Genomic DNA, 14,319 nt, shown 5'->3' with positions numbered 1-14,319 from the left:
ATCACAATGTTGAAAATCCAACATCACCCACCCTACTGTGGGGGAGGCCTCTACTAAAAAGACATAACTATATTTTCAAATAAGTCTGCAACTAAGATGACTGTTGCACTATTGTATCAAGGTTGTCCATGATTTTTGTCTTTTGCTACTGTTGAAGAAATTAATAAATAATACATTTTTTAAAAAAGAAGTGTGCTTAAATATATTTTTAAAAAATATTAACGAATCTAAGAAAAGATCTGTAGGATCAGACCAAAGCCCTACCTAGCCGAACATCTTGTTCCCCACAGTAGCAAGCCAAATGCTCCTGGGAAGCTGGACACAAGGACAAAATGCTGTTTCCCCCCTGCAATTGATATTCAGAGACCTCCAGTCCTTGAAGTAGTATATAGCCATCATAACTAGTAGCCTCAACCTCCATGAATTTCTCTATCTCCCCTGGCTATCTCTACATCTTCTGGTAGCAAATTCCACAGTTTAACTCTGCACCATGTGAAGAAGTATTTCCTTTTGTCTGTCTGAATCTCAAAAAAAAAATCAGTTTCACTGGATGGCACTAGGTTCTAGTATTAAGACAGGAAGAAAAACATATCTAGTCACTTATTTCATACCACTCATAATTTTATAAACCTCTAACTAGGATTTAGTGCAGGGTCACCTCACCACTGGCCAGTTCCATGATAAATTGTTCTAGGCTTGGGCACTGTCATTTATGATATCCAGAAATTTATTTATCTTGACTGGAACATGCATTTACTCAGTATATATGAAGGAGACTAAAGCCACAGATTACTTTTGGATGCCAATATCGACGGGAACATTTTGGTAACGGTAAAGGGACCCCTGACCATTAGGTCCAGTCGCGGACGACTCTGGGGTTGCGACGCTCATCTCGCTTTACTGGCCGAGGGAGCTGGCATTTGTCCACGGACAGTTTTTCCGGGTCATGTGGCCAGCTTGACTAAGCTGCTTCTGGCGAACCAGAGCAGCGCACGGAAACACCGTTTACCTCCCCCCCGTAGTGGTACCTATTTATCTACTTGCACTTTGATGTGCTTTCGAATGGCTAGGTTGGCAGGAGCAGGGACCAAGCAATGGGAGCTTATCCCATCGCGTGGATTAGAACAGCCAACTTTCTGATCAGCAAGTCCTAGGCTCTGTGGGGGCATTAATTTGTTTCCACTGCTAAATTACTTTTTGGACCCCATATTGTCACTCACAGCAATTCTGTAAAGGAGTCTGTCCTATCTGAAATATCGCCTCCAGTATGCTTTTCCTATAGAGTTTGGATGCAAAATCACCGTTATGCTCACTACAGGCAACCCCCTATTTACGTGGGGGTTACGTTACAAGGCACTGTGCATGGCAGTGAAATCATGTGTATCTGAAACACCACTGGAAAAACCTGCAAACACCCCATTCCGCCCCTTCCCTGTCACTTCTGGGTTTGGCGTGATGCACATCTGCACAGTTGCACACATACTGAACACACATAAATGGGAGGTTGGTTCCTTCACAGGCAGAGACATAGGGGAAGTGTTCAAATGGCAAGTTCACTCTCTAGCTCCCTGTCATTTTTTCCCTATCATGTGCACATTAGTTGTCCCAATACTTCTGGTACTCTAATGATTATGATCCCATTCTCCTGGGACTGTTTTCCAACTGGACAAGGACAACAACAGCTGTGATGGGGATAAATGGCCAGTTTATGCCACATGTATTTTTAGTTGCCAGCATCATCTTTTTAGGCACCCAGGAAAACAGGTGTCTGGGGGTTTTCCAGCCCTGTTCACAGCCATTTTAATGGGAAGTGCATTAAAGTGGCAACGCCTTTGGACGTACTGCTTTTGTGACCACAGGCAGTCAGAATATGTGTATTAACGTACCGTATTTTTCGCTCTATAAGACGCACCAGACCACAAGACACACCTAGTTTTTGGAGGAGGAAAACAAGGAAAAAAATATTCTGAATCTCAGAAGCCAGAACAGCAAGAGGGATCGCTGTACAGTGAAAGCAGTAATCCCTCTTGCTGTTCTAGCTTCTGGGATAGCTGTGCAGCCTGCATTCGCTCCATAAGACGCACACACATTTCCCCTTACTTTTTAGGAGGGAAAAAGTGAGTCTTATAGAGCCAAAAATACGGTATGTTAAAATGCATTAATAAAGTTACTTTTACTACCAGAACTCAGTATCAAATTTCTACAGTTTAAGAGCACCACAGGGCCTATCCAAATGTTGTCATTTTAAGAATACACCCAAGATTTAAATGAGTATTTAAAAATGTTATAGGTTAACATTGTAAACAGATGTTTCGTAGAATCATAGAATTGTAGACCATGAATTGTAGACCATAAGGGTCATGTACTCCAATCCCCTGCAATTCAGGAATCTTTTGCCCATTGTGGGGCCCAATCTGTTGCCCAATGTGCTCAAACCCATAATTCTGTGATTAAGAATCTCATGCTCTACCGACTGAGCTATCTCAGCAGTTTGAAAATATACAGGGTATATAGGTACCCTTATCAGAGAGAAGGGATGGCTGCAACTTCCTTTTGAGGGTACATCTGGTGGCAAACCCAGACCTGCTGCTGTGTAATGTGTAAAGAAAGCAACCTCTCCTTCCAAAGCCAAGAACTGAACTTCCCTTATTTTATTAATTTGAATTAAACATTCTCCTCACTGAAAGTCTGTTATCATTTCCAAACTTTTAGGCTGCCCAAAATATATTTTGTTGCAAAGCCGCAATCTGATAGCAATGAAAGAAAGATAATCAGTAATAGAGCATTCTAAACAAGGAAGCCTTATATACTCAGAGGAGGCAGGTTTAGTCGTTGTCTGAGGACTATCCCTGCCTCCGGGTCTGGTCCTGACCGGATGGATACTAGAATCAGCAAGGGATACCCACATGACCTGAAGGTGCTGCTGTGCAATGCCAGGTCAATGATTCATAAGACCACTGCCATCCATGACTTGATCATGGATGGAGGACTTGACCTGGCATGCGTGACAGAGACTTGGTTGGATGAAGCAGATGGGCCTGTCCTTGCCGCTGCTTGTCCACCAGGTTTCTCTTACGCACAGCAACCCAGGTCATGTGGGCGGGGAGGGGGGGTTGCAGTGATTTTTAGGAAGTCATTAGTTTGCACCAGGCGTCCTATTGGGAAGACCCAGTTTTCCGAGTGCATGTTCTGGAAGTTGGGCAATAGGGGCAGTACAGGATTCCTACTGGTGTACCGACCTCCCCGCTGCACCAAGGATTCCCTGCCCGAGCTGCTTCAGGTCGTGGCGGATGTCCTCCTGGAGACACCTAGCTTGGTTGTCCTAGGGGATTTTAACATCCATGCCGACACGACCTTACAAGGGGCTGCTCGGGACTTCGTGGAAAGCATGGCCTCCATGGGGCTGTCCCTGAATAAGTCTGGCCCAACCCATAGCCGCGGACATGCCTTGGACCTGGTGTTTACCTCTATGGATGTTGGTGATCTGACACTAAGTAAAAGCGAAACGAAAGAAGTGCCATGGTCAGATCACTTCCTGGTGCAACTGGACTTCTCTGCGACCCATCCCCTCTGCAGGGAGGTGGGACCAATTCGGATGGTCCGCCCCCGCCACTTAATGGATCCAAATGGTTTCCAGAGAGTGGTAGGGGATGCTTTATCCCATGTTGATGGCCTTTCAGCCGATTCCCTGGTGGCCCGCTGGAATGTGGAGTTAACCAGGGCTATTGACTGTTTGGCTCCAAAGCGCCCTCTCCGATTGCATGGAGCCCGGAGAGCCCCGTGGTTCTCCACGGATCTGAGGGCAATGAAACAATCGTTGAGACGGCTAGAGCGCCGGTGGCGGATAACCCATTCCGAATCTGACCGGACACAGGTTAGAGCTCAACGTCGAGCCTACCAAGTGGCGATAGCGACGGCAAAGAAGACATTCTTCGCCGCCTCTATTGCATCTGCAGAAAACAGCAGCAGGAGACTTTTTCAGGTGGTTCACAATTTAGCGGAACCACCTGCGACATCTGGGCCCAGTATGGGCCACATGATCTCCTGCAATGATTTTGCAAAGTTTTTTGCAGATAAAATCGCTCAGATTTGGGAAGAAGTAGACTCCACCATGGGAGCAGAGCCAGGGCGGGAGAGTGCTAGAGTCCTGTCTAGTCAAGTTGTGTGGGATCAATTCCAACCTGTTACCTCCGAGGATGTGGACAGGCTGCTTGGACGAGTGAAGCCAACCACCTGCCTCCTGGATCCTTGCCCATCCTGGCTTATAAAAGCTAGCCGGGAAGGACTGGGCGATGGGCTTCGTGGGGTGGTGAATGCTTCCCTCCGTGAGGGAGCCTTCCCAGACCCGCTGAAAGAGGCGGTTATTAAACCGCTTCTTAAAAAACCATCTTTAGATGCGGCCACGATGGCCAATTATCGCCCAGTCTCAAATCTTCCATTCTTGGGCAAGGTGATTGAGCGAGTGGTTGCTGAACAACTCCAGGCACGCCTGGAAGAAGCGGACCATTTGGATCCCTTCCAGTCGGGATTCAGGCCTCATCATGGGACTGAAACTGCCTTGGTCGCACTGGTTGATGATCTCCGGCGGGCTAGGGACAAAGGTGAGAGCTGTTTCCTAGTTCTGCTGGATCTCTCAGCGGCGTTTGATACCATCGACCATAACATCCTTCTGGACCGTCTTGAGGGGCTGGGAGCTGGGGGCACTGTCATACAGTGGTTCCGCTCCTTCCTCCTGGGCCGTGTTCAGAAAGTGGTGGTGGGGGATGAGTGTTCAGACCCCTGGGCCCTCACTTGTGGGGTGCCTCAGGGCTCTGTCCTCTCCCCCATGCTTTTCAACATTTACATGCAGCCACTGGGAGAGATCATCAGGAGGTTTGGGCTGGGTGTTCATCAGTATGCGGATGATACCCAGCTCTACCTCTCTTTTAAATCAGAACCAGTGAAGGCGGTGAAGGTCCTGTGTGAGTGCCTGGAGGCGGTTGGAGGATGGATGGCGGCTAACAGATTGAGGTTGAATCCCGACAAGACAGAAGTACTGTTTTTGGGGGACAGGAGGCGGGCAGGTGTGGAGGATTCCCTGGTCCTGAATGGGGTAACTGTGCCCCTGAAGGACCAGGTGCGCAGCCTGGGAGTCATTTTGGACTCACAGCTGTCCATGGAGGCACAGGTCAAATCTGTATCCAGGGCAGCTGTTTACCAGCTCCATCTGGTACGTAGGCTGAGACCCTATCTGCCTGCGGACTGTCTCGCCAGAGTGGTACATGCTCTGGTTATCTCCCGCTTGGACTACTGCAATGCGCTCTACGTGGGGCTACCTTTGAAGGTGACCCGGAAACTACAACTAATCCAGAATGCGGCAGCTAGACTGGTGACTGGGTGCGGCCGCCGAGACCATATAACACCGGTCTTGAAAGACCTACATTGGCTCCCAGTAAGTTTCCGAGCACAATTCAAAGTGTTGGTGCTGACCTTTAAAGCCCTAAACGGCCTTGGTCCAGTATATCTGAAGGAGCGTCTCCACCCCCATCGTTCTGCCCAGACACTGAGGTCCAGCTCCGAGGGCCTTCTGGCGGTTCCCTCACTACGAGAGGTCAAGTTACAGGGAACCAGGCAGAGGGCCTTCTCGGTAGTGGCGCCCGTCCTGTGGAACGCCCTCCCATCAGATGTCAAAGCGATAAACAACTACCTGACATTCAGAAGACATCTGAAGGCAGCCCTGTTCAGGGAAGTTTTTAATATGTGACATTTTAGTGTATTTTTTATCTTTGTTGGAAGCCGCCCAGAGTGGCTGGGGAAACCCAGCCAGATGGGTGGGGTACAAATAATAAATTATTATTATTATTATTATTATTATTATTATTATTATTATTATTATTACTGGATAGCTCAGTTGGTTAGAGTGTGGTCCTGACAACATAGGTTCGATCCCAGTAATTGCAGATTGCAGGTTCGATCCCAGTAAGGTGCATATTCCTGCACTGCAAGGTTTTGGACTAGATCAGAGCTTTTCAAACTTTTCATGTTGGTAACATGATTTTTAGACATGCATCATTTCATGACACAGTAATTCAATTTTACTAGCAAGCCAGAGGTTAAACTAACCCCTTTCCAGCCCCGGGAGGAGCGTGGGGAGTGTTCACACGGCACACCTACACACTGCAGCTGATACACAAACGTGTTGCAACACACAGTTTGGAAAACTCTGGACTAGACGACCCTCAGGGTCCCATCCATCTCTATGATTCTATGAGAACTGAAAGCAGGGAGAGCACAACAAATATAACCTCTTAATAACATTTCTTTGAATTGCAATAAAGCTGCAGTCCTAAACTCAGTTATCTGGAAGTAAGCCCCTGTGAATTAAATAGGACTGAATTCTGAGTGAAATTTTTAGGATTGAACTATAAGGCTGTAACTCTCTGTAAAATTAACAGGTGTAAAACGCAAAGAACACAGTGGGACTTACTGTATTTTTTCATGTATAAGACGCCCCCATGTATAAGACGCCCTCTATTTTAGGGGACTCCAAATTAAGAAAACATCCCTCAGCACTACCCATGTATAAGATGAGCCCCAATTTCAAACCTAATTTTTTGGTAAAAAAACCTAGTCTTATACACAGAAAAATATGGTACTTCCAAAGAAATATGCTGATGATTTTGCAGTGGATCACTAGCCTGCAAGGGTTATATGAGAATTATCTGAGATACTAATGTGTTTAAAAACTCAAAAGTAGAATTTGCAGAATTGCAAAATGGTTTCTGTATTTTATTCAAAGCTGTGCAAATAAGTGTTTTAGCATATCCTGAAAATCAACTGAGTTGTATCCCAACTCAGGGTAGCATACATGGACACTAAGCAACATTAAATCATGGACTTTAAGCAACATTAAATCATGGATATGAGAATCTACAATATAGATCAAGCTATAATTGTCTGCTTCCCCAACCCCTTGGTGCCATAACTACATTCACAACCATGTTACAACCATGGTCCTCCTATTTTCTATCTTTGACTAGAAGTGGCACACCTCTCAATAGAGGCTTCAGTGAACCAATGTGTCTGGCTGTTAACCAGCAGGTTGGTGTTCTGAGAGCCTATCCAGGGACGGCTGTGGGCAGTATTGCAGGGGGCTGGACTAGATGACCCTTGGGATCCCTTCCAACTCTACAATTCTGTGATTCTATGTTCACTTTCACCACACTTTCCAATTTTATGAAATCACAGTTTGTCAGTTCAGACAGCAAACTGGTATGATCAAACCAGTAAGCATCCTACTTTTCTTAAGTGAAGTGCTCAAGGGGAGGAAGTGGCAAACTAAGCAAACTAGTAAAAGATAGAAGGATGTAAAGCACGTTTGTTAATTATTTCAGTTACAATTTGCTTTGCTGACGACTAAGTTTTTATTAACAGGCTTCCAAGATTATCTTCAACAAAGCTAATAAAAACCATTTTGCCATCAGATACACCTTGTATATTTATTTTAATGACATTTGATACCATTCGCCTGAACCAGTTTTGTGCAATGGGCACTGTTGACACTGTTTTGCGGTGGTTCCAGTCCTATCCCTGGGGTCAGTTTCAAATGACAGCATTGGATTATTATCTCCACCCCATATAAGCAGTGTTAGAAAATGGGATCGAAAAGCTATTCGCCATATGGTTCCTGATTCCTTGGCACAAAACAGAATGCCTAGTCAGCTCCCCCCCCCCCCCTAAATGCAGCAGCACTTTCTATTTATTTTTTTCAAAATTCATGAATACACAATTCACATCAGTGACACATTGTTAATAGCAATTATTGGACACAACAAATATAAATGGGGCTCAGCCCCTGCAGTTTTGGCCAAAACAATAGAGCCAGTGGTTAAGAGCGGTAGACTCGTAATCTGGGGAACCGGATTCGTGTCTCCGCTCCTCCACACGCAGCTTCTGGGTGACCTTGGGCCAGTCACACTTCTCTGAAGTCTCTCAGCCCCACAGAGTGTTTGTTGTGGGGGAGGAAGGGAAAGGAGAATGTTAGCCGCTTTGAGACGCCTTCGGGTAGTGATAAAGCGGGATATCAAATCCAAACTCTTCTTCTTTGAAAAATTTATATTTACGAAAACCTGAACCAGTGCCTGGACTCTGTGATGGGCTGGAAGAAGGCCAACAAACTGACACTAAATTCCAACAAGACAGAAGCACTGTGGTTGGGTAGGTCACAAGTCCATAAAATTGGTCATTTGTCTGCTGGGGTTGCACTCCCCGTGAAGGAGCACATTCCTAGTCTGGGGGTTGGAGCCATCTCTGATGACTTCATGATCTATGGGTTTCTTTACCAGCTCTTTCCATTTCTAGGCCAGGATAGCCTGAGAACTGCCACCCATGTACTGGTCCTCCAGAATCATCCAATTGCAGAGTTGGAAGGGATCTTGAGGATCATGTAGTCCAACCTTGTGGAATGCAGTATTATATAGATGTCCCACATGGGGATCAAACCTGTGACCTTGGTGTTATCAGCATCATGTTCTAACCAACTGAACTATCCAGTGGTCACCAATGGATTACTATCATGCGTTGTACGCGGGACTGCCCTTGAGGTTGACCTGGAAAAGCTGCAGCTAGTGTAGAATGAGGCAGCTCAACTGCTCAGAGGGGCAGAATTCTGCTGTTGAAAGAAGAAGAAGAAGAAGAGTTTGGATTTGATATCCCGCTTTATCACTACCCAAAGGAGTCTCAAAGCGGCTAACATTCTCCTTTCCCTTCCTCTCCCACCACAAACACTCTGTGAGTTGAGTGGGGTTGAGAGACTTCAGAGAAGTGTGACTAGCCCAAGGTCACCCAGCAGATGCATGTGGAGGAGCAGAGACGCAAACCCGGTTCACCAGATTACGAGTCTTCCGCTCTTAAACCACTACACCACATTGCAGCAATTGCAGTGGCTGCTAATTAGCTACTGGGCCAAGTTCAAGATGCACAAAGCCCTATAAAGATTGGGGCCAGGGTTCCGAAAAGATAATCAAATCCTTTACATGCCCATTGCACACTGCAGGAGAAGGCATCCTGTTCACAACATCTTACCAGGAGAGCTATTCCACAGCATGTTGAAATTGAGCCTTTATTATGACAGCAGCTACCTTTCAGAACTCCTTCCTGTTATGCCTGAGACAGGTGACATCTCTGTGATCTCTCCAATGTCTGTTGAAGACTTTCCTCTTTCAGTAAGCCCTTTAAGTGGAGATTCCACCTCCCCACTCCACCCCGTCCCAGTTAGTACCCGTACTGAATGGAAATGGTCTTTACATATGTAAATGTTTTTATATACGTAAATGTTTTATACATTTGTTGTATTGTGAAATTCCTTTGAGATGAAATAAATAATGTAAGAGCTCCCTGTTATTATAAATCTTAAATCAATGTTCATCGTAATGATAGACCTTAAAAGGTGACGTGTCATGCTAGATTACAGTTGAGTAACATCAACAAGCCAGGACAAACATTGAGTTCACACTCCCCACCTTTCTCTCCTTCTCCTGTATAGCCAGGAATAAGAGTTCATATGTTTAAATCGTGGTATGCAGTTTCATTCGTACCCAGTGTTTGAAACTCCCATTATTCCAGGCGCATTTTGTGACAGAGAATTTCATTAGTACAAACAGTTTCTGAGTTCTGGCAGCTTAACACCCCTACTCACCCTGCTTATACAACAGGTAGTTATCAGTGTCCCTGTATTTAACCTGTGCAAAGAAGACATTGCAGCTGTTGGTGCATATTGATTGGTGCTTTCGGCTAATGTGGGGAAATTCTTATTATGTAACATAATGATGGGTTATATGGTGCTATTGACAGGGACACTGTATGAATAGGAACTGGTCTTGCTACTTTAATTTTTGTTTCTGCAGCTACTTTTGTGCTGCTGACATAGGTGCAATCCTTCAGAAACATTTCCAGTAGTAATATGGCCATCTTTTACAGACCACAGGATATCCCACTGAGCACTTTTTTCTATTTTATAATAATAATAATTTTATTATTTGTACCCCACCCCTCCAACCAGGCCATCCCAAGTAAAGTCAATTTGCCAGTGAGATTACACATTAGTACAGTTTCATCCACATGAAGAGCCGCAGACTTCTGTGACATAATGCCCTAGTCCAGAATGTTATAGAATCTGTGAGTGCCATGAAGAGGAAAAACCATTGCAGCTTTGAGCAAAAAACTGAACTTAATTTTTACAAAATCTAATCAGCTCCAATTCCAATAAAGAAATGTATGAGGTTTGCATGTGTTACAAAATTAGTTTCCTATCTGTCCAATTTTCATTTTTTCTATTATCTATATAGAACAGATGCCTGCAATTTTAACACTATTTGTTTCCTCACGTAGCAAGTATTTCTAGCACCTCCTCATTTTTTCCTTTTTTGAACACAGTTTTTTGGGGAATGATATGATAAAATTATGTCTGTTTCCATTTGAACAATACTTATAATTCTGGAATAAAGCACACTATCTATTTGACATCTAGCAGCTTTGTCATATAATTGTTCTATCACCTACTGCTGATAGTAATTATTCAGGCAGCCCTATAGTTCTTCTGCTCTTGAGTTCATTTTCCTGACAATTAACCCTAATTTAAATCTGAAATATAGACTTTTAAAATCTCTAAATCGTGTCTCCTGAACCAGAAATGGAGAATGGCAGTGTACCCAACGACTTCTAAGGTGTACTCTAGTAGTAAATATGACTTCTGACACAATTTAAAATTAAACAGGACAAACCTCAGTTTTAAACTCTGCACTCAAGTCTCTCTGTGTGCATTGACACTTTCCATCCTATAAGCCAAGACACTAGAATTGTGAGTTGACAAAACCTACCTATACTGTCACATCCAATGCTATTCTCTCCACTCCGGAACGGAAAAAACAATTTTACACAGATGAGTAGTTATATATGTTCAAGCAATAACCTCTTTCCACACCTAGATACTGCATCAATACATTTTGATGAGCTGCAGAATCTCTACGCATTTTTTCCCCAAACCTCAGTGCCTAAAATTAGATTCCCAAAAATAACTTACTGCCTTTGCCGACATGCCTAATAAACTTCAGCGACTAACTATGTATCAGAACTGGTGCGCACCAAGAGCCTGACTTAGCAAGAGAAATGTGGAGTAGTACACAAGCTTCGGCTTAGGTGCTTGTAAAACTAAATTCCTCCAAACTTTTGACAGCACCGAATCTCAAACTTGGAAAAGGCAAGAACAGCAGAGCCAATCAGAGAGCAGTTGGCAAGGCTGTCATGAGAGAGAGAGAGAGAAATCCTCTTAAGTACTTGACTTCAGAGGAACTCTTGTACTGTCTTCCAGAGTAGAACTGCCGGATTCACTTCTTGGTGCACAAAACACGCACGCTGCAGGAATGCTATTTCTACTTCTACAACCTCCTTGCCACCTTTTGATTTAAAAGAGCAGCAACACTTGGCTGAGAGAGGACAACTTTCAGCTTTGATTTCTGCTCACTCACTCACTTCCTCCTGCTCCAATCGCTGTCTGCCAAAAGTCACTCGCCACCCAAATCTCTCCATGCTCCTGAATCCACTCAGCCCTTCTTTTCTACGGAGGGAAAAAATTACACCACTGGGCCTTATGCAATAATAATAATAATAATAATAATAATAATAATAATAATAATAATAATAATTTATTATTTATACCCGCCCATCTGGCTGGGTTTCCCCTGCCACTCTGGGTGGCTTGCAACAAAACGCTAAAATACAATAACCTATTAAACAAGAAAAGCTTCCCTAAGCAGGGCTGCCTTCAGATGTCTTCTAAAAGTTATTTTTCTCTTTGACATCTGGTGGGAAGGCCGCCTGGGAGGTCTTGCCCTGGCACCCTGCGCAAGACCCACCTCGCCACCTATGAAGAACCACGAAACACCCCCGACTGAGTGCAAGGTGCATTGGTTTTCCTCGATGCCGACAAGACATTCCCGGAGAGAAACAGGCGGCATAACCAACAGCCCCTTTTCGCTCCCACCTCTTGGGAAAATCTAAATTTTGACTCCTGCCGCCCCTGAACAACCGAGAAGCGGCACGGGCTCGAGTTCGCGCGAGCAGAAGAAACACTCTGCACGTGCCCAGAGGCACTCCGCTTTTCTTTTTCAGCCCGCCGCCCTGCACTCTGCACATGCTCGCGGGCGCGCCGCCCCCCTCCCCCGCTCGCCCCCGCCTCACCTGAGGCCCCGCCGCGCTTCTGCTGCCTGCGGTGGTCGCTCTCGTAGAAGCCGAGCGTCTCGGCGGCGCGCTGCTGCTGCTGCTGCCCGGGGCCGGGCGACGGCGGGCTGGAGGCGGGCGGCGCGGACCGAGCCGGGGAGGGCTGAGGGGAGCGGCACTCGCCGCCCGTGAAGCTGCTCCGCCGCTGCTGCTGCTGCCCGGAGCCCGGCTGGAGCAGGGAGAGCTCCGGGGGGCCGCCGCCCCCCCGCCGCCCGCCTTCCCCGCTCCCGGCGGAGGCGGCATCGGCGACGCCCGCCATCTTCACGCGAGCGGCAGCCACAAACTCCGCTCCGCGCGGCGGAGGCTGCTGCTGCTGAGGGAAGCCTCCGCTGGCCCGCCGGAGCACGTCATCGCCGCGCGACAAGGAGCGCACCAGACGGGCCCACCTCTCCAGCGCGCGCGAGCGGCGAGCGGTCCTGGCGGCCATCTTGACGGAGGCAGGAGGGGCGTTGCCATAGCAACCGCCCCCCGCGCGGCCTGCTGCTTCTGCTTGTCCTCCTCCTCTCGCCCAGCCCGAAGCCTCACAGCGACGACACGGAGGGCGGGCGGGAGCGAAAGGAAGCGGGTCCAGCCTCCTCTGGCAGAGTTTCAGCCCCAATAACAACACACACACACACAGTGGAAACAAAAATAAAAATAATAATAAAACAATCGCCCGACGTGCTCGTATTATATCGTTCGCCAGCCTCTGAGGAACGAAATAAAGCACCTTTAAACTCGTGCAATTGGAGGCGCGCTTAACTGAGAGCCCCAAAGTCACGAAGACTTTATTCCCTAAACGGAAAATAAGCTGGGAAAGTTTCTTTTTCTTCCCCACCCGCTACTCTTGCGCGTCTCCGGTGGGGCTGCTGCCTGGGAGCTTCCCTCTTTGCACCGCGCTTAGGATGGGGCTGCGCGCAAACGAAGCGCAGGTTTCCCCTCTTGGATGCGCAGCTCGGGGCGTCCCCTGCCAATCCCACCTGAGCAGCTGCAAAGGACAAAGCTGTGAAAGTTTGCTTCGTTTTGTTTAAGAGAGCATTCAGGGAAGCAGGAATGTAGGGACTTTCATTTGAAGTTGTATTTTTTTTATTTTTTCTCCGCCCTCGCGTTTCTGATAGCGCACAACTGCCTGCTCCAAGAATAAACTCTCCTTGCTCTCAGCTAGTAAAGCTTAAAACTACAATCCTATAAAGGGCCCTATTAATACACTGGGATTTGTTTCCAAGTAAACAAGCAGAGGCTAGGAATGTAATTTTCTTCTAGATTTCTGGAAACGAGAGGTGAAAAACCATTAGCCATGAGTATAGCCAGGAACCTTAGTTTGCTATATATTTTTATTTATTTTTATTGATTTGGTCTTTAGATCAGTGCTTTCGTTTAAACTTATTCTCGATTAAGCCTCTCTCCTTTTTCATTCGCGACTCATAGAGACCTCCTCTTTTTCACCTCTGCACCACTATGGACCAAACAATAACTCCTCTATTTCTCTCTGCACTTCCATTTCTTAAGTTATGCCCTCTTTTTGAGACAGGTTTCCCTGCACTCCTCCTGAGCAGAAGCTCTGCAGGATCAGACCAAAGGTGGCAGACACACCATTTCTTCCAAAGCATTGTGAGAACTGTTGTTTCCCACTCAGAGATCTACAATTCCCACCACCCCATAACAAGCTACATTTCCTGGGAATCTCCAGGGGCGGGGGTGGGAATAATATGCTTTAAAAGTAGGATGGTCGGTAGCCAAATGTCTCTGCAATAATTCTCTCTCTGGTGATGGCCCCGGTATGCAGTGGCATAATACTGGCTTGGAATACAATACTTTTTTTATATAGATCTGACAGTTAACCTGATAGGGTCTGCTAAGCTGCTTAATACAGTGGTACCTCGGGTTACATACGCTTCAGGTTACACACTCCACTAAGCCAGAAATAGTGCTTCAGGTTAAGAACTTTGCTTCGGGATAAGAACAGAAATCGGGCTCTGGCGGCGCGGCAGCAGCAGGAGGCCCCATTAGCTAAAGTGGTGCTTCAGGTTAAGAACAGTTTCAGGTTAAGAACAGACCTCCGGAACGAATTAAGTACTTAACCCG

At 46.3% G+C, this 14,319-nt stretch overlaps 1 protein-coding gene across 2 annotated transcripts in view; it reads right to left on the bottom strand.

The window, feature by feature from the left end:
• The window catches only part of TAPT1 (transmembrane anterior posterior transformation 1), a 60,881-nt gene extending 48,184 nt beyond the window's left edge, over positions 1–12,697 (bottom strand). For both annotated transcript variants that reach the window (XM_028743290.2, XM_028743291.2), the window contains exon 1: positions 12,217–12,697. In XM_028743290.2, the coding sequence (XP_028599123.2) occupies positions 12,217–12,682 (466 nt within the window). In that variant the 5' untranslated portion in view covers positions 12,683–12,697. The remainder of the gene's footprint in view (positions 1–12,216) is intronic.
• Positions 12,698–14,319: the final 1,622 nt, after the last annotated feature.

This window comes from Podarcis muralis, chromosome 9, assembly GCF_964188315.1.
Source record: "Podarcis muralis chromosome 9, rPodMur119.hap1.1, whole genome shotgun sequence".
Taxonomy (NCBI): Eukaryota; Metazoa; Chordata; class Lepidosauria; order Squamata; family Lacertidae; genus Podarcis; species Podarcis muralis.
The sequence above is the reverse complement of the archived record's forward strand: the minus strand, read 5'-3'. Positions and strand labels throughout refer to the sequence as shown.